Raw genomic sequence first — 19,809 nt, 5'->3', positions numbered from 1 at the left:
TTGTGCCATCTTTTTACAGGGGGAAATTGTTCATTTGACAGCTAAGTCGACAAAGATAACACTTTTTTGCAAATGGCCCATGGGTTAGCTAAGGCTAAAGGGGTGCAGTCATTAAGGTTTGTTGGCTAATGCCATCTTCATCTCAGGTATATCCTACCTCGCTGTGCCATTCACCATCCACAAGTATATTGAAGGTAACCACCCCCCTAGATCTGTAGCAACCCAGGTTCCCTATTACACTTCCCCAATGGATGCAGGTCCCCCAATTAAGATCAAATTGAGCTATGCTCCTAAGGGTGTCATTTGGCGGACCAATGAAGGAAAAGGGCGGGATATGGGTAAGAGTGTGTGTTCACATTCAGCCATTGTGGGCCAGGAACAGTTATATAAGAAAAGATTCTGTTGGTAAATGTCCTCCTACCCCCATTAACCCACGTGCCTGGTGCTTCACCTGGCTACACGATTGCCACTGATGCCTTGCCTACAGTAAATGGGACCATGTTTGTGTGTGGACCGGACGCTTATTCATATCTGCCTCCTAATGGAGTGGTTTATGTTATGTCGCCTATGTAGTGCCTGCGGTAATGGAACAAAAAAAAAATACACTGCCTAGGGTTGTGCCGATGGGCATTGTCATCGTCCGTCGTGATGGCTGACTGACATCACGATGGAGGGCCACCATCGTGATGGCACGCCCCCCCCCCCTATCAGACACACACTTATCCTAGTCCATTATATAGTTAACCTAAATACTTTGCAGGGTTTGCTCTGTCAATTAAATTGAGAATATAACCGATGCATATGCATGCTATTTTAAACACGGCCGCCTTTGCCAGAGACGTGACATGTTAGTCTTCCGCGATCTGATCGCATTTCTCGTGCCGGATTACACAGTGCCATGTCGCCAAACTAGGACTGTGCGGCTGGAGAAAATGTACAGCGAAGCAGCAGCCTCCCTCTGCGAGATCCTGTCCTTAGCGGAGAAAGTTTTCGTCACTGCCGATGCTTGGAAAGCGTTGAGAACGGAGTCGGCCAGCTAATAGGTGTACAGCTGCTATAGGGATTGTTTATTTGACCATGGACATCTTGGGGTCAGGGCGGCTCGGTGCGGGACAGCTCGGCTACGCTAAATCTGGCTGGTGTTTTCACCAACGACGGTACCCTTATGGCAGGGCAGGGTGTAGCCTTCGCGGGTAGTTACAGTATGAGAGATGAGGAACTAAAAGGAGAACTGAGGTTTGGCTTCATATTGTTTACATCGTACAGCTCTAGTGGACTTGAACCCTCCCTTACCTCTCGGGTTGTTGCAGTATGAGAGATGACGAACTGAAAGGACAACTGAGGTTGGGCAACAGCTCTGGTGGATTTGACCCCTCCCTCATCTCTCGGGTAGTTTCAGTATGAGAGAAGAGGAACTGAAAGGACAACTGAGGTTGGGCAGCAGCTCTAGTGGAATTGGCCCCTCCCTCATCACATCCTGTGGCTCCTGGCTCTAGCTCCTCGCAGCTCTCACCTCCACGTCAGCTGCTCTCCCATTGGTCAGTTCCCTGCGTTCTGCCCTCCCATTGTCACTGACATCTACAGTTTGAGCTTTACGATACGGACCGAGACCACAGAATCATTCCCCGGCAACAATCAGGTAGGTGTGTGCGTGTGCGTGTACGTGTGTGCGTGTGCGTGTGCGTGTGCGTGTGCGTGTGCGTGTGTGTTTTTGGGCTTGCAGACTGGTACATATACTGTATCACTACTATAGAGATGGTTTAACACTTTCACTACTATAGAGATGGTTTGACACACTATCACTACTATAGAGATGGTTTAAGTTGAACCATCTCTGTAGTAGTTATAGTGAAAAATATACAGAGGACATGACCTCGGTGTCCTTCAATGGCAGCAACGGCCCTGACAGTAGTGATAGTGTCAAACCGTTTAACAATACTTTCAGTTTCTTTTCTGTGAAACGAAACCGCGCAAAGGGTAATTTAAACATGTTAATCCGCTGGTCTACCACTAGATGGCAGCAAGATGGTAAGAGGCTGACGGTAATAGGCTGCATCAATAAAAGTTATCATTTGTTGCAGAAAATGATAATGCAAATGGTCTGCCGAATGTTGACCGCGGTATTTGAAAAATCCTGACTACTATAGAGATGGTTTAACACTATCACTAGATTCACTACTATAGAGATGGTTTAACACTATCACTAGATTCACTTCTATAGAGATGGTTTAACACTATCACTAGATTCACTACTATAGAGATGGTTTAACAAAGTGTCACTACTTCAGAGATGGAGGTCTAATGTATGTGGGTATGCAGGCCACCATGCTGTCCATTCCAGATCTGATCAAGAAGAAGAGGGACGGCAAAGCCCTCAGTGATGAAGACATCCAGTTCTTCCTCCAGGCTGTAGTTGAGAACAACATACAGGAAGCTCAAACAGGTCAACACACACACGCACGGACGCACTCACACACACTCTCTCTCACACACACACACACACACACACACACACACACACACACACACACACACACACACACACACACACACACACACACACACACACACACACACACACACCATGAAGTGCAACACAAGCACTAGGTGGTGTATAAGAATTAGTGGTGTATCAGGCAAAGTGGTACATAAGGTAAGGTGGTACCTAATGTAAGGAGATATATAAGGGTTAAATGGTACCTAAGGTAGGGTGGTGTATTATATAAGGGTTAAGTGGTAGCTAAGGCAAGGTGCTATGAGGGTTGAGTATTGTTTAGGTTAAGGTGGTACATATGGTAAGGTGGTACCTAAGATAAGGTGGTACCTAATGTAAGGTGCTAAAGGGTTAAGTGGTACCTAATGTTAGGTGCTATAAGGTGTGTTTCCGTGTCCAGGGGCGATGCTGATGGCCATCTTCATGAAGGGCATGGTTGCCACGGAGACGATGGCCCTGACCAAAGCGATGAAGCTGTCGGGGGAAGTGCTGTCGTGGCCCGAGGAGTGGGCGGGGCTTGTGGTGGACAAACACTCCACTGGCGGCGTGGGAGATAAAGTGAGCCTGGTGCTAGCGCCAGCGCTAGCGGCCTGTGGCTTGAAGGTGAGTTTAGCATTAAGGCCCCGTCCACACGGAAATTATTTTTTGGTGACTGAAAACCCATAAGTCTTGTGCGTTTGGGCCGACCGTCCGGTGTTTTCGGTGGCCGAAAAGACACTTTTTTGAAACCAGGTCCCAGTGTGGATAAGATAAAAGGATATTAGTAAATATGTATTAGAGGGTTTCTACAGCTAGATGCGTTTTCGCAATGAATCCGCAGAGATAGTAGAGATAGTCCTGAAACGCATCAAAGGAAAAAAAAGATGTCAACCTGCTGTCATCACCGTCCCTGAAGATGCTAAAGTAAACATGCTAACGGCAACAGGCTAAAGTCAACATGCTAAACTGAACATGCAAAGAACAGCATATATTAAAGGTCCCATGATATGCCACCAGGTGTGATGTGATTAGCCGTTACAAACCGTTTTGGACTCTGCCCCTTCTGACATCAGAGGTGGGCGTGTCCACCAAGATGGGTGCTGGATAGATCAGTCTACCAGCCTACAGATATCAAAAACAGCTTGTAACGGCTAATCACTCCACACCTAACAGACACACCATTTTGGAATTTTCCCCGTATGTCGTCGTAAGGGGAGATGCCACCTCCCCTTTCTCTTCCTTGCCAGCCTTGACAATTTGGCCCGCCAATGAGCCACGACCGTGCGAGCGCCACGTGTGTGTGTGTGCGTATGTGTATGTGTGCGATTACACACACTGTAACGTAAGTGTTGTACACTTCTTTGTTAATTGGATAACTGTTCTGCTGTTGGTGTTATGGCGCATAACACACATAACAGGCTGCCCGCTGCCGAGGCGGTGGTCCCTCGGCAGCGAGGCTCCGGCGGGAGTCAATCGCGGTCAACAATCCTAGGCAACAATCCCTTTCTCTTCCATGTCGTGGTTCAGTCTACTTCAGATTGATGTGGACGTGGAGGAACCGGGGATGTCGGAGAACCCGAAGCAGTCGTTTGAGATTCATCGTCTGGAGGCGCCAACAGCTTTTGGGCGAGATAATATATATTATATGATATATATATCTATGTATAATATGATATTATTTAGGTTGTACAGATGCAGGACTCCTGCTGGAGCACCCGGAGTGTTCTAGAATATTTACAGAACACGACCAAAGGCTGTGTGCGCCTCGCCATTGCGATACATCCACTGTAAACAGAGCGCATGGTACCGTGGCCGCAAGCTGCTCAGGGCCACACCTCCACCCTCCTCCTTGACCGAAATGGCGCGTTTGGGGAAGCTTATTGTGCGACTGGCTCGTAGTGGCTGTAATTCTGCACCATGGCTGAATTTCGGGAACGTCTTCAAATAAGGGGCACACCAATATCAAGTTTAAAGCATCCATAAAGTAGCATGCTATGGGACCTTTAAAGTCAAAATGCTACAACACCTTTTATTGTGTGTGTGTGTGTGTGTGTGTGCGTGTTTGTGTGTGTAGGTTCCAATGATCAGTGGGCGGGGCCTCTCTCATACTGGAGGAACTCTGGATAAACTGGAATCAATCCCAGGGTTTAATGTCAGCCAGCCGTTCCCAAAGGTGGCTAACTCAACTCACTCAACTCACTCAACTAACCCAACTATTTCAACTATCTCAACTATCGCAACTTAATCGACTAACTCAACTTAATCAACTAAATCAACTATCTCAACGAAGTCAGCCCTCTATCAGGTAAGTGTATGACCCCCTCACTACAGTTCACACTCTGCACTGTGGGGACTCCAAATCAGTTGATTCTAACCGGTTTATGTCTCTGTCTTCCTGCCTGCCTGCCTGCTTGCCTGCCTGCCTGCCTGCCTGCCTGCCTGCCTGCCTGCCTGCCTGCCTGCCTGCCTGCCTGCCTGCCTGCCTCTTTCGCTCTCTCTCTCTCTCTCTCTCTCTCTCTCACTCTCACTCTCACTCTCTCTCTCTCTCTAGCTGCGGTCAATTCTGGCGGAGGTGGGCTGTGTGATCGTGGGTCAGACTGTCTCTCTGGTCCCAGCGGACCGCATCCTCTATGCCCTGAGGGACGCCACCAGCACTGTGGAAAGCCTGCCCCTCATCACCGGTACTAGTGCTAAATAGAACTAGTGCTACGACTAGTACCACTCAACCAGACCTATTCTCATGCTAATGCAGCGTTTCCACTGCAGGGTGCGGTACGGTTCGGTTCGCCTCAGTCCAGTAGGGAGGGGGCGGTATAACCCAGCTCAGTTCCGAGGTCGCGTTTCCACCGCCGACAGTACCCTTTATGGTAGGCCGGATGTCGATCGCGCGGCACCTACGTAAACACCGTAAACAACGTCTTCCTCCCCAAGAATGCAGAGGAACGTCTCCACCTCCTTGTTCGCCCAAGCAAGCGTTTTACACGACATGATCATTGTAAAGAATAATACCTCGAGGCTACTGTTTGTTTGTTTTTATCCCCACGTCGCCCGGAAGTGACGAGTCTGTCGACCAATCAACGGAGGCGGTGTTTAGCTCGAATTTTCCGGCACCCTTTCAGGCGTCTCAGTACCCCAACGGAGGAGTACTGAAGACGAGGGCAAAACGAGTACGGCTCAGTCCGGGTCACGCCCACTTTTGGCGGTGGAAAAGCAATCCGTACCGCACCTTTGCGAACCGAACCGTACCGCACCCTGCAGTGGAAACGCGCCATAATACAGCGCTACACAGACCGCCTCATGCTAGTATAGAGCTACATGAACCCAGCTTCATGATTATATCGAACTACACAAACAACGATGTGTGGCCATCTTGTTTCTCCAGGGTCCATCATCTCTAAGAAGGCAGCAGAGTCTCTGAACTCCTTGGTCCTGGACGTCAAGTTTGGGAGATCAGCTATCTGCAAAGACCTAGCTAGCGCTAAGGCGCTAGGAGAGTCCCTGGTTAGCATCAGGGATGTTGTGACTCTAAAGTTACTATGATATTAATGTTCCCTTCAGAGTATAAACAGTGTGATTACTTTGGTCTGGGATAAACCGAGTGTCGTCCTTTAGGTGGCCGCCGGTAACAACCTGGGCATGAATACGAGGGCGGTGTTTACCCACATGAGCAATCCTATTGGTCGATGCATCGGCAACAGTGTGGAGGTCATCGAATCACTGGAGACCCTGAAGGGAAATGGACCCAGCGACCTGATGGAGCTGGTCAGCACCCTGGGTAGCAGCACACCATACCCCATAATGCCCCACAATACCCCATGATACCCCTGATACAACCCCCCTACCCAGATTATGTCATACCCTGGATCCACCCCATAATATACCCTAGACCAATACCCTCTGATACCATGCTATACCCTCTACCCTATAATATAATACTCTACACCCTCCCAGTTATAATACCCTATTATCTATTACCCTCTACCCTAGAACCCATTCCCTGTAACCCTTGTATGTCTCTGGAGTCATTGGACTGTGTTCTTTTTATTTGAAGGGGGCGTGTTGCTGGTGATGACAGGAAAAGTGAGCAGCCTATCGGAGGGCGGCAGATTGATCACTAAGAGTGTGACTGGTGGAGCAGCTCTGGCTAAGTTCCAGGCCATGATGGTAGCTCAGGGCGTGTCCAATGAGAATGCTCAATCGCTATGCTCCGCCCAAGCAGACTACCATAGCATCCTGAGGAGAGCAGACCACCAGACAGAGCTACGCACACACACCCAGGGTACTCTCTCTCTCTCTCTCTCTCCCTGTGTCAGTGAGTCTCTCTCTCTCTCTCTCTCTCTCTCTCTCTCTCTCTCTCTCTCTCTCTGTGTGTCAGTGAGTCTCCCTCTCTCTCTCTCTCTCTCTCTCTCTCTCTCTCTCTCTCTCTCTCTCTCTCTCTCTCTCTCTCTCTCTCTCTCTCTCTCTCTCTCTCTCTCTCTCTCTCTCTCTCTCTCTGTGTCAGTGAGTCTCTCTCTCTCTCTCTCTCTCTCTCTCTCTCTCTCTCTATCTCTCTCTGTTAGTGAGTCTCTCTCTCTGTGTCAGTGAGTCTCTCTCTCTGAGTCTCTCTGAGTCTCTCTCTCTCTCTCTCTCTCTCTCTCTCTCTCTCTCTCTCTCTCTCTCTCTCTCTCTCTCTCTCTCTCTCTCTCTGATTGAGTGACCCCCTCTTTCTACCTAGGGGTTGTCATGGAGATTGATGGGCTTGTCTTGGCCGAGGTCCTCCATCAGCTTGGGGCAGGGCGAATGAATGCTGGAGATCCTATCAATCACAGTGTCGGGGCGGAGCTACTGGTGTCATTGGGTGAAAGTGTAAATAAAGGTGTGGTCGCATTCTGCCCTTACCTGTCAGGCGATGTTGAGGTTAAGGTGTGTTAACGACAGTTAACAAGTGTATCTATCTGTCTCCAGGCCGCCCCTGGTTACGGATCCACTTTGAGAGTCCGGCTCTGACCCCAGACCAGACGAGTCGTTTGGAGGGCGCTCTGACTCTCGGTGGATCAGGAGACAAACCTCTCCGAGGATCACTAATCGAGGAGATGATCCCGCCCATGTGACCTGTCAGTCATTGCATTTAATGAAGTTCAGCTACCGCCTTATGATCAAGAAGATGAATGATGATTGAAGTTTTCTTTTAATTGGGGTTATTGATAACGTATAAAAGTTTACATTTACGCTTTAAACTTTTAATATTGTTTCACATTTCCTCGTCTAGGAACAGGCCAGTGCCTCTCCTACTGATACGAGGTTTTATTTCCAACATTCCCGCATTTGTTACGTCCCAGTTTTATTTTTCCGTTCAATGCAATTTCCACACTAGTTCCTTTTGGTCGGGCCAAGTCACGAAATTGCCAGCAGGGTCACTCAAGTGATTTGTTCATCTCTGCTAGTTAGTCAATGTTGATACGTGTCCTGAATAGAACTTAAAAATTTGATTTGTCCAGGGGTTTTGTTTTACGATTTACCAGACAAGATGTGAAACGTTTTTGCAATAAACTCACAGGTGAGGTTACATGAATCGTTAGAGGTTTTTTTTTGTGTTTTCTTCTTTTGATTCCCGGCATGGTCACAGATGCGGGTTGTGTTGGACAACCTGAGAAAAAGTAGTGAGCCATCACCTGGTGTTGGCATACCGTGCTCCGTGGGAGATTTTTTATTTTAAGCGATTAAAAGCTCTGTGAAAGCTGGCCATTTTTTTGCACAAAAGAGATGGGTTGGCAAGTAGACAAAGAGGGAGAGACGGAAATAAAAACACAGAGAGATCCGCCGATGTTTGAGAAGACAAATTCTAAATATGAGGATACTCTAGATAGAGAGAGAAAAAGAAAGAGAGGTAAAGCAATTAGACAGAGAGAGAAAAAGAGAGCGGTAAAAAGCGAGTCAGAGTGAAAGAGAAGAAAAATACATGTCGGTTTCTTCTTGACACAACTGCTCAGTTTTTTTCCAGAACATTTATGCCTTTTTTTATCAAAGGTTCATTCATTCATTCATTTACACACGTTTATGGAGAATCGTAATTAATGGTGTAACCATTTTTTGTGAGGCTGAGCCTCCCCCAAACTGATCCTTTTTTTTTTACATGTTTCATCGTACCTGGACGTCAAGGAGCCACGGACACAAGTTGAATCCTTGTGATAGCAGAGGCGGCTATCTGTTCTTGAACTGAACTGTGTTCTGACATCCTACTACAAACTTTAATCCCCATCACACCTGCAGGGACCATAACCTGGAAAATAACTCTGTTGCAACTGCCTACTCAACACCAACTGAGCCATGCTGCTACTGGTATTGATGGTGATGTTATTGTGCAATCCTTTACAGGGGGAAATTCTTCATTTGACAGCAAAGTCGACAAAGATAACACTTTTTTGCAAATGGCCCATGGGTTAGCTAAGACTAAAGGGGTGCATTCATTAAGGTTTGTGGGCTTGTAGCATCTTCATCTCAGGTATATCCTTACCTCGCTGTGCCATTCACCATCCACGAGTATATTGCAGCTTTCAAGCATGTCATCGAAGGTAACCACCCCCCTAGATCTGTTGCAGCCCAGGTTCCCTATTACACTGCCCCAATGGATGCAGTTCCCCCAATCAAGATCAAATTCAGCTATGCTCCTAAACTGTCCTCCTACCCCTGTTAACCCACGTGCTTCACCTGGCCGAACGATTGCCACTGATGCCTTGCCTACAGTATATGGGACCATGTTTGTGTGTGGACAGGACGCTTATTCATATCTGCCTCCTAATGGAGTCGTTCATGTTATGCCGCCTATGTAGTGCCTGCTTTGGAAATTGTGACAGAGGAAAATTTGAAGGGTAATGCTAGCATTAGATCTAAGCGGGATTTATTCCATCAGAACTTTCAAGTTGCTACTTCAGATCAGAGATTATTTTCTGCTATCATTCCAAACTAAGGTGTCACAGTTACTGCTGATGGATCCGGCGACTTAGTACAGGGGTTAGAGGTACACTGCCTAGTGTGCCGATGGACGATGTCATTGTTGGTCGTAATGGCTGACTGACATCACGATGGAGGGCCACCATCGTGATGGCACGCACCCCCCCCCCCCATATCAGACACACACATATCCTAGGCTCTTATATTGTTAATCTAAATACTTTTCAGGGATTGCTCTGTAAATAAATTGAGAATATAACGCATGCTATTTTAGAACACAGCAGCCTTTGCCAGAGACGTGACGTGTTAGTCTTCCGCGATCTGATCGCATTTCTCGAGCCGGATTACACAGTGCCATGTAGCCAAACTAGGAGTGTGCGGCTGGAGAAAATGTACAGAGAAGCAGCAGCCTCCCTCCGTGAGATCCTGTCCTTAGCGGAGAAAGTTGCCATCACCACCGATGCTTGGAAAGCGTTGATTACGGAGTCGGGCAGCTAATAGGTGTTCAGCTGCTACAGGGATTGTTTATTGGACCAAGGATGTCTCGGGGTCAGGGTGGCTCGGTGTGGGACAGCTCGGCTACGCTTAATCTGGCTGGTGTTTTCACCAACGACGGTACCCTTATGGTAGGGCAGGGTTCATACAGAGTAGCCTTCTCAGGTAGTTACAGTATGAGAGATGAGGAACTGAAAGGAGAACTTAGGTTTGGCTTCATATTGTTCATATTGTGCAGCTCATAGTCGACATGACCCCTCCCTTATCTCTCGGGTAGGGTCAGTATGAGAGAAGAGGAACCGAAAGGACAACTGAGGTTTGGCAGCAGCTCTAATGGACTTGACCCCTCCCTCATCTCTTGGGTAAGGTCAGTAGGAGATAAGAGGAACTGAAAGGCCCTCCCTCATGGCCCCTCCCTCATCCCATCCTGCGGCTCTTGGCTCTAGCTCCTCGCAGCTCTCACCTCCACATCAGCTGCTCTCCCATTGGTCAGTTCCCTGCGTTCTGCTCTCCCATTGTAACTGACATCTACAGTTTGAGCATATATGATACGGACCGAGACCACAGAATCATTCCCCTGCAACAATCAGGTAGGTGTATGTGTGTTTGTGTGTGTGTTTGTGTGTTTGTGTGTTTGTGTGTTTTTGGGCTTGCAGTCTGGAATCTGTATACTGGTATACTGTATCGCTACTATAGAGATGGTCTAACACACTATCACTACTATTGAGATGGTTTAATTCACTATCAATACTATAGAGATGGTCTAACACACTATCACTACTATTGAGATGGTTTAATTCACTATCACTACTATAGAGATGGTTTAATTCACTATCACTACTATAGAGATGGTTTAACACACTATCACTGCTATAGAGATGGTTTAACACACTATCACTGCTATAGAGATGGTTTAATACACTATCACTATAGAGATGGTTTAATACACTATCCCTAATATATAGATGGGTTAACACTATCACTACTATAGAGATGGTTTAACATTTTCACTACTATACAGATGGTTTAATAGACTGTATCACTAACATAGAGATGGTTTAACATTATCACTACTTTAGAGATGGTCTAACACTATCACTAGATTCACTACCATATAGATGGTTTAACATTATCACTAGATTCACTACTTTAGAGATGGTTTAACAAAGTGTCACTACTATATAGATGGTTTAACATTATCACTAGATTCACTACTTTAGAGATGGTTTAACAAAGTGTCACTACTATAGAGATGGTTTAACACTATCACTAGATTCACTACTTTAGAGATGGTTTAACAAAGTGTCACTACTTCAGAGATGGAGGTCTAATGTATGTGGGTATGCAGGCCACCATGCTGTCCATTCCAGATCTGATCAAGAAGAAGAGGGACGGCAAAGCCCTCAGTGATGAAGACATCCAGTTCTTCCTCCAGGCTGTAGTTGGGAACAACATACAGGAAGCTCAAACAGGTCAACACACACACACGCACGGACGCACTCACACACACTCTCACACACAAACACCATGAAGTGCTCCACAAGCGCCAGGTGGAATATAGGAATGAGTGGTGTTTCAGGCTAGGTGGTATAAGGTAAGGTGGTTGTAAGGTGATACATAAGGGTTAAATGGTACCTAAGGTAAGGTGGTGTATTATATAAGGGTTAAGTGGTAGCAAAGGCAAGGTGTTATAAGGGTTGAGAGTTGTTTAGGTTAAGGTGGTACATATGGTAAGGTGGTACCTAAGATAAGGTGGTACCTTATGTAAGGTGCTAAAGGGTTAAGCGGTACCGTACGTAAGGTGCTATAAGGTGTATTTCCGTGTCCAGGGGCGATGCTAATGGCCATCTTCACGAAGGGCATGGTTGCCACGGAGACGATGGCCCTGACCAAAGCGATGAAGCTGTCGGGGGAAGTGCTGTCGTGGCCCGAGGAGTGGGCGGGGCTTGTGGTGGACAAACACTCCACTGGCGGCGTGGGAGATAAAGTGAGCCTGGTGCTAGCGCCAGCGCTAGCGGCCTGTGGCTTGAAGGTGAGTTTAGCATTAAGGCCCCGTCCACACGGAAATAATTTTTTTGGTGAAAACTAGAGGTGCAACGGATCACAAAGCTCACGGTTCGGATCGGGTCACGGTTTTTGAGTCACGGGTCGGATCATTTTCGGATCAACAACAACAATAAAGATAACAAGACAAATGTGACTTTAAATAAAATCTTCAACTGTGTAAAAACAAAATAAAGTGAAAAATTAGGTAATAATCCTGCTTCCTTTAAGCATGGTCAATATTTAAAAAAATTGCAATCTGAGGCATTATTCCTTCTTCTTTTTAACATGGATAGGATAGTAAATAATCCCTAAACCTGGATTTACAATTCAGGATGTCTGCATTGCCTGGGGAGAGTTTAGAGTCTACACTCTCCCCAGGCAATGCAGACATCTTTATCTTCTTTTTTTTAGTTTGGTAGCGAAATACAGTTTCTGTGGTGTTTTATTTGGCATTTTGTAAATCCATTGATTTCGGTTGGGAGACTCATTGCTCATTGCAAGGGGGGTTGGTTGTAGTCTTTTCGCTCGGTTCTAGCCCTACTGTTGATACGGCGAACCGAGCGAAAAGACTACAACCAAACCTAAACACGTCCGGTTCCAGTTCCGGTTTACGTTTCAATGGGATTTACGGAACGCCAAATAAAACACAACAGAAACTGTATTCCGCAACGATACTTGTGTGCCCATACGTCTTGGCGTTTTCGGTCGCCGAAAAAGCACACCTTTTTGAAACCAGGTCCCAGTGTGGATAAGATAGAAGGGTATTAGTAAATATGTATTAGAGCGTTTCTACAGCTAGATGCGTTTTCGCAATGAATCCGTCTTTACAGAGATAGTCCTGAAAAGCATCAAAGGGAAAAAAAAAGTAATCTGTCATCAGCGTCAACATGCTAACGGCAACAAGCTAAAGTCAACATGCTAAATTGAACATGTAAAGAAAAGCATAAATTAAAGGTCCCATGACATGCCACCAGGTGCGATGTGATTAGCCGTTACAAGCCGTTTTGGAATCTGCCCCTCGTGTGTGTGTGTGTGTGTTTGATAGGTTCCCATGATCAGTGGGCGGGGCCTCGGTCATACTGGAGGAACTCTGGATAAACTGGAATCAATCCCAGGGTTTAACGTCAGACAGCCGCTCCCAAAGGTGACTAACTCAACTCACGCAACTCACTCACCCAACTATTTCAACTATCTCAACTTAATCAACTAACTGAACTTAATCAACTGAATCAACTATCTCAAAGAAATCAACTATTTCAACCAGCTGTTCAACAAGGTAACCCACTAACCCATTCTAACCGAGTACACCTCCAGCAGCCCTCTATCAGGTAAGTGTCTGACCCCCTCAATACAGCTCACACTCTGCACTGGGGGGACTCCAAATCAGTTGATTCTAACCGGTATATGTCTCTGCCTGCCTGCCTCTCTCTCTCTCTCTCTGTCTCTGTCTCTAGCTGCGGTCCATTCTGGCAGAGTTGGGCTGTGTGATGGTGGGTCAGACTGACTCTCTGGTCCCAGCGGACCGCATCCTCTACGCCCTGCGGGACGTCACCGGCACTGTGGAAAGCCTGCCCCTCATCGCCGGTACTTGTGCTAAATAGAACTAGTACTACGACTAGTACCACTCAACCAGAACTTTTCTCATGCTAATACAGCACTACACAGACCTAGCCTCATGCTAGTATAGAGCTATGTGAAGTTGTGAACCCAGCTTCATGATTATATCGAACTACACAAACAACGATGTGTGGCCATCTTGTTTCTCCAGGGTCGATCATCTCTAAGAAGGCAGCAGAGTCTCTGAACTCCTTGGTCCTGGACGTCAAGTTTGGGAGAGCAGCTTTCTGCAAAGACCTAGCTAGCGCTAAGGCGCTAGGAGAGTCCATGGTTAGCATCAGGGATGTTGTGACTCTAAACTTACCATGATATTAATGTTCCCTTCAGAGTATAAACAGTGTGATTACTTTGGTCTGGGATAAACCGAGTGTCGTCCTTTAGGTGGCCGCCGGTAACAACCTGGGCATGAATACGAGGGCGGTGTTTACCCACATGAGCAATCCTATTGGTCGATGCATCGGCAACAGTGTGGAGGTCATCGAATCACTGGAGACCCTGAAGGGAAATGGACCCAGCGACCTGATGGAGCTGGTCAGCACCCTGGGTAGCAGCACACCATACCCCATAATGCCCCACAATACCCCATGATACCCCTGATACAACCCCCCTACCCAGATGATGTCATACACTGGATCCACCCCATAATATACCCTAGACCAATACCCTCTGATACCATGTTATACCCTCTACCCTATAATATAATACTCTACACCCTCCCAGTTATAATACCCTATTATCTAATACCCTGTACCCTAGAGCCCATTCCCTGTAACCCTTGACCTTTGTATGACTCAGTCATTGGACTGTGTTCTTTTTATTTGAAGGGGGCGTGTTGCTGGTGATGACAGGCAAAGTGAGCAGCCTATCAGAGGGCGGCAAATTGATCACTAAGAGTGTGACTGGTGGAGCAGCTCTGGCTAAGTTCCAGGCCATGATGGTAGCTCAGGGCGTGTCCAATGAGAATGCTCAATCGCTATGCTCCGCCCAAGCAGACTACCACAGCATCCTGAGGAGAGCAGACCACCAGACAGAGCTACGCACACACACCCAGGGTACACTCTCTCGCTCTCGCTCTCGCTCTCTCTCTCTCTCTCTCTCTCTCTCTCTGTCTCTCTCTCTCTCTCTCTCTCTCTCTCTCTCTCTCTCTCTCTCTCTCTCCCTCCCTCTCCCTCTCTCTCTCTCTCTCTCTCTCTCTCTCTCTCTCTCAGTGATTGAGTGACTCTCTCTTTCTACCTAGGGGTTGTCATGGAGATCGATGGGCTTGTCTTGGCCGAGGTCCTCCATCAGCTTGGGGCAGGGCGAACGAATGCTGGAGAACCTATCAATCACAGTGTCGGGGCGGAGCTACTGGTGTCATTGGGTGACAGTGTAAATAAAGGTGAGGTCACTTCCTACCCTTACCTGTCAGGCGATGTTGAGGTTAACGTGTGTTAACGACAGTTAACAAGTGTATCTATCTGTCTCCAGGCCGCCCCTGGTTACGGATCCACTTTGAGAGTCCGGCTCTGACCCCAGACCAGACGAGTCGTTTGGAGGGCGCTCTGACTCTCGGTGGATCAGGAGACAAACCTCTCCGAGGATCGCTAATCGAGGAGATATTCCCGCCCATGTGACCTGTCAGTCATTGCCTTTTAAGGAAGTTCAGCTACCGCCTTATGATCAAGTAGATGAATGATGATTGAAGTTTTCTTTTATTTGGGGTTATTGATAACATAATAAAGTTTACATTGACGCTTTAAACTTTTTATTTTTAAACAATGTGTAATACACCACCTAACTCCACATCACGAATCACCCACTAATACCCATAATGCACCACCTAATACCCATAATGCACCCCCTAATACCCATAATGCATCACCTAATAGTAGTGTATCTCTGTGTTGACATTTCTTCGTCTAGGAACAGGCCAGTGCCTCTCCTACTGATACAAGGTTTTATTTCCAACATTCCCCCATTTGTTATGTCCGAACAAGGACGAACCAACCCGGTCGTCTGGGACATAGCCTGGGCCATATACCTTATCAAGGGAGACACTGCATCTGTGATTTTGTTATTCACGCTTTCTTTCCTATAATACTCGCCCCAAACCTTTGGCTCGGTGAGAAGAGGGATCGACAGGCAAGGAGCACTGCATTTTCTGCAGGAAACCCTGAATACCCAAGGTGCACCCCCTAATACCCACAATGCACTGGCTTATAGGTGTACGGCTGTTATAGGGGTTGTTTATTGGACCATGGACGTCTCGGGGTCAGCTCGGATACGCTAAATCTGGCTGGTGTTTTCACCAACGACGGTACCCTTATGGTAGGGCAGGGTTTATACGGTGTAGCCTCCTACTAAATTCAATGAAAAAAAACGCGACACATTAAAACAAAAAGCAACAATGGATCTTTTGCAAGCAGTAACAGCAGTTCCTGATCTTCTGCACAACAATTTCTTCAATAAACAAAGCTTTCGCCGTTGTCCATGAATACCTCCCGGATACTTTGTTTGTTTTTTATCCCCCTGTTGCACGGAAGCTAAAATTCTCTGTCTACCAATTCACAGAAAACAATGTATAGATCCACCTTTTTGGCATCCTTTCAAACGAGTACTGAGAATAGGAGTGGCTCAGCGCTTAATTTGGGACCCTGCCCGTCATTTGGCAATGGAAACGCCAATATAAGCGGACTGAGCCACCCCAAACCGAGCAATTGGTGTACGTAAAGCAGTGAGCAGAATCAAACAGAGGCGCTCTGAGGTGCTAGTGATCGTAGTGCTTCCTGTGTTCTACAGCCTCCACACGAATGACAACTCAAACATCAAATCCTCAACTTTATTTATAAAAGAAAACATCCAAAAACACTCACACACACACACCTCAGGAGAGGTCAAAGGTTAAAGGGGGGGGGGGGGGTCAATGGGCCACGGAGTTGAGTGGCTCAGCCCTTATGTTGCCGAGGTCCAATGTAGAGTCCGTCTCCTCATCCACCTCTCCGATCACCGCCCTGCAACACACACACACACTGATCACTGCACTACAATACACACAAACTGATCGCTGCAACACACTGACCACTGTACTGCAACACACACACACTGATCACTGCACTACAATACACACACACTGACCACTGTACTGCAACACACACACATTGATCACTGCACTACAATACACACAAACACACTGACCACTGTACTGCAACACACACACACACAGATTACTGCACTGCCACACACCACCCTGCAACACACACTGATCACTCATCACTGCACAACACACACTAGGGAGGTAGCAGTACTCACACGTTGTCGCCCCTGACGATGTAGAGCCCCAGCACCACCTGCTCCACCCCCTGAGAGGAGCTGAACACACGCTCATGGCTCTCATCCAGGATCAGGTTGATGGTCTGGTCAAAACCCTTCAGCGTGCCCTGCAAAACACACACTCATCAGTGCCCTGCAAAACACACACACACACTCACAGATCACTGCAACACACATCACTGCAACAGAAACACACACACACACACACACTCACAGATCACTGCAACACACACACACACACATTCACACATCACTGCAACAGAAACACACACACACACTCACAGATCACTGCAACACACATCACTGCAACAGAAACACACACACACACTCACAGATCACTGCAACACACACACACACACACATTCACAGATCACTGCAACACACATCACTGCAACACAAACACACACACACTCACAGATCACTGCAACACACATCACTGTAACACACACACACACACACACAGATCACTGCAACACACACATCACTGCAACACACACCCACCACACACACATCACTGCAACACACACACACACACACACACACACCCACACCCACACACACACGAGGAGTAGGATGACTTTAAGCTACACATGGCCAATCAGGTGCTCTGAAACCTTCCTCACCACGATCATCCTGCCGTCCGAGGTCACAATGGCGACGGTCCCTGAGGCTGAGTTAAGGAACAAAGAGCCGTTAGGGGTCCAGTGGGAACCCCGATAATACAACAACACAGTGCAGATAGCAGCTAACCAGAGCTAGCCTAGCTCCGAGCGCCATTGATCAACAGCTAACCAGAGCTAGGCTAACCTCAGCAAAGCAGCGCTAGCCTGCTTGGCTAATCTCATGAAGGATACGGTTGATGTAGGTCTCCAGCGCTGTGGACATGTCGAGTCTGAGGGCGGCAGTTGTTGATAGTAGCAAGTAGTTCTGTATAAGTAGAGACTGTAGGGATGCTAACGCCGCTAACACTGTAAGAAGCTGCGGGTTACCGACAAGACTAGTCGATCACCGAGCGGCAGGAGAGCAGAACACAGATCGATCTAAAAGTCTATTTATTATTTATAATTTACCAATGATGTGAACCTGTTTTGAATTATTTATTTTTAATATGATGTGAATGTTTTATATGTATATATTTTTGACATGATGTGATCCCGATTTATGTTTATATATATTTTTATTTTTTATTTTTTTATTTGACAGGTGGTTAGGGTATGAAGCTGCGAACAAACTAATAAAAACATCAACGTGTGTGTGTGTGTGTGTGTGTGTGTGTGTGTGTGTGTGTGTGTGTGTGTGTGTGTGTGTGTGTGTGTGTGTGTGTGTGTGTGTTGTGTTATCTTATGTGAAGATGTTATCAGTGACAGTGTTATAAGCGTCATGTTTTCTCTGTTTTCATGCCTAATGGGTCTTTGTTTTGAAGTCAATCAAAGCAGCTGCAGGTAATTGCATGTTCATTTTGCCACGCCCACTTTGTAGTTTTCTTTCATCTGCAGCTCTAAGAAGTTTAATAAACCAGCTCTTCATTACATCATGGTCAGCTTTTAGTAGTTCAATAAACCAACACTGTCTTCATTGCATAATGATCAGCTCTTAGAAGATCAATAAACCAACAATGTCTTCATTACATCATGATACGCTCTTAGTAGATCAATAAACCAACCATGTCTTCATCATGATCAGCTCTTAGTAGATCAATAAACCAACACTGTATCATGATCAGCTCTTAGTACATCTATAAACCAACGTCTTAATCATGATTGGCTCTTAGTAGATCAATAAACTAACGTTGTCATCAGCTCTTGGTAGATCAATAAACCAACACGTGCTTCACTACAATCTGACCTATCAGGTGATTGATTTGAGCTTGAATGGACTTAATTTTGATTGGTCAGATTGCTCAATATCAGTTTCACTAAAGTTGGACACCAATCCTGAGCTGTAATTGGTTGATGAGGCCGGCTGTCATGAATGTGGTGATTTTTCACAGACAAACTCAGCAGCTCAGACAGGGCCGCAGCTGCCTTTTGGGCCCCTGTGCAAAATGTTGTCTGTTGGCCCCATTTAATTTTAAGGTCATCGATCTGGTGTTCTTTAAAGGGACACTGTGTAAAAATTACTCCCATCTAGTGGTACAATTGTATATTGCATTCAAACTAATAGTGCTCGCTTGTTCAAAAACTACAGTGGGCAGTATGTGCCCAGAAGCGGTGTCATGACATCCAATACTAACTCATCGAGTCATTCGAGTGATGATGAGGTTCGTTATTTCAAACAAATTTCAAACTGCATTGAATCATTAGTGGAAGTATTTCAGTCATCATTCACGCTGGCTCAGAGTGAAAACGCGTTTCCTGTACCACGTAGTGCTTTTTGTCCCTCTCGGCAGTTCATAGACCGGAAGAACATGGAAGCCTCCATGAAGCTTATACCGTCCTGTGTAACGACATGTTAATTATTCTTCGCTCAGGAGGATAAGTGAGATTTTTGGCAGAGATCATTTTACACCAATGAGGACTTATTTATGAATGAATACGTTGATTTGAGGTAATAAATGACTGAAAATATTACACAGTGTCCCTTTAAGAGGAAAAGATAAAAAAAAACGAAATCCCAAATTCCAATCTCACGTTGACACCAGCGATTTAAACCTACAGAATCTTTTTTTGGATTAAAGGTTCGAAACTAATTTATTAAGGAACACATTTTGGGAAAACATTCCAACTTATGGATACTAAACATACGTTCATAACGTGGATAACGTCAAGTGTCACTCCTCCATACACCACATCACCCTTTAAGCATCAGATTCCAGGACGCTGATTAGCTAAATCCATGTTGCTATGTGCACGATGGCTGTGCTGCTACACCCCAAACATAATGATTTATCAATTTAATTGTATCTATATAATTTTTTCATGGAATTCTGGGCACATAGA

The 19,809-nt window shown here is 46.3% G+C and overlaps 3 protein-coding genes across 3 annotated transcripts; 2 read left to right on the top strand and 1 right to left on the bottom strand.

Moving 5' to 3' along the window:
- Positions 1–1,487: 1,487 nt before the first annotated feature.
- LOC130381674 (thymidine phosphorylase-like) lies at positions 1,488–8,343 on the top strand. The gene is made up of 10 exons (XM_056589383.1): positions 1,488–1,639; positions 2,320–2,443; positions 2,895–3,097; positions 4,548–4,646; positions 5,025–5,154; positions 5,856–5,974; positions 6,086–6,248; positions 6,525–6,752; positions 7,188–7,328; positions 7,418–8,343. The coding sequence occupies exons 2-10, from the start codon at positions 2,326–2,328 to the stop codon at positions 7,561–7,563; spliced, it is 1,347 nt and encodes a 448-aa protein (XP_056445358.1). The 5' UTR covers positions 1,488–1,639; positions 2,320–2,325; the 3' UTR covers positions 7,564–8,343.
- A 2,007-nt stretch (positions 8,344–10,350) lies between these two features.
- LOC130381671 (thymidine phosphorylase-like) lies at positions 10,351–16,048 on the top strand. The gene is made up of 10 exons (XM_056589379.1): positions 10,351–10,488; positions 11,247–11,370; positions 11,728–11,930; positions 12,990–13,088; positions 13,399–13,528; positions 13,713–13,831; positions 13,943–14,105; positions 14,386–14,613; positions 14,799–14,939; positions 15,029–16,048. Exons 1-10 carry the CDS (start codon positions 10,444–10,446, stop codon positions 15,172–15,174), a joined length of 1,398 nt encoding a protein of 465 aa, XP_056445354.1. The 5' UTR covers positions 10,351–10,443; the 3' UTR covers positions 15,175–16,048.
- Positions 16,049–16,345: 297 nt separating this feature from the next.
- Positions 16,346–17,893, bottom strand: lsm8 (LSM8 homolog, U6 small nuclear RNA associated). Its single transcript, XM_056589402.1, has 4 exons — positions 17,725–17,893; positions 17,494–17,534; positions 16,850–16,977; positions 16,346–16,551 (listed from the first exon to the last, which is right to left on the bottom strand). Exons 1-4 carry the CDS (start codon positions 17,753–17,755, stop codon positions 16,461–16,463), a joined length of 291 nt encoding a protein of 96 aa, XP_056445377.1. The 5' UTR covers positions 17,756–17,893; the 3' UTR covers positions 16,346–16,460.
- Between the last annotated feature and the right edge of the window lie 1,916 nt (positions 17,894–19,809).

The sequence above is a fragment of the Gadus chalcogrammus genome, chromosome 4 (genome assembly GCF_026213295.1).
Source record: "Gadus chalcogrammus isolate NIFS_2021 chromosome 4, NIFS_Gcha_1.0, whole genome shotgun sequence".
In the NCBI taxonomy this organism is placed as follows: Eukaryota; Metazoa; Chordata; class Actinopteri; order Gadiformes; family Gadidae; genus Gadus; species Gadus chalcogrammus.
The sequence above is the reverse complement of the archived record's forward strand: the minus strand, read 5'-3'. Positions and strand labels throughout refer to the sequence as shown.

What these genes read in the sequence shown, in the direction of transcription:
- lsm8 (XM_056589402.1), bottom strand. Translation starts at nt 17,755, where the DNA reads ATGTCCACAGCGCTGGAGACCTACATCAACC. An exon ending in GCTGGAGACCTACATCAACC is followed by an intron (nt 17,535 to 17,724) that starts GTATCCTTCATG and finishes ACTCAGCCTCAG; the next exon opens with GGACCGTCGCCATTGTGACC. An exon ending in CGGACGGCAGGATGATCGTG is followed by an intron (nt 16,978 to 17,493) that starts GTGAGGAAGGTT and finishes TGTGTTTTGCAG; the next exon opens with GGCACGCTGAAGGGTTTTGA.
- LOC130381674 (XM_056589383.1), top strand. Translation starts at nt 2,326, where the DNA reads ATGCTGTCCATTCCAGATCTGATCAAGAAGAAGAGGGACGGCAAAGCC. An exon ending in TCAGCCAGCCGTTCCCAAAG is followed by an intron (nt 4,647 to 5,024) that starts GTGGCTAACTCA and finishes CTCTCTCTCTAG; the next exon opens with CTGCGGTCAATTCTGGCGGA. An exon ending in AAGCCTGCCCCTCATCACCG is followed by an intron (nt 5,155 to 5,855) that starts GTACTAGTGCTA and finishes TTGTTTCTCCAG; the next exon opens with GGTCCATCATCTCTAAGAAG.
- LOC130381671 (XM_056589379.1), top strand. Translation starts at nt 10,444, where the DNA reads ATGATACGGACCGAGACCACAGAATCATTCCCCTGCAACAATCAG. An exon ending in AGGCGCTAGGAGAGTCCATG is followed by an intron (nt 13,832 to 13,942) that starts GTTAGCATCAGG and finishes GTCGTCCTTTAG; the next exon opens with GTGGCCGCCGGTAACAACCT. An exon ending in GCTACGCACACACACCCAGG is followed by an intron (nt 14,614 to 14,798) that starts GTACACTCTCTC and finishes CTTTCTACCTAG; the next exon opens with GGGTTGTCATGGAGATCGAT.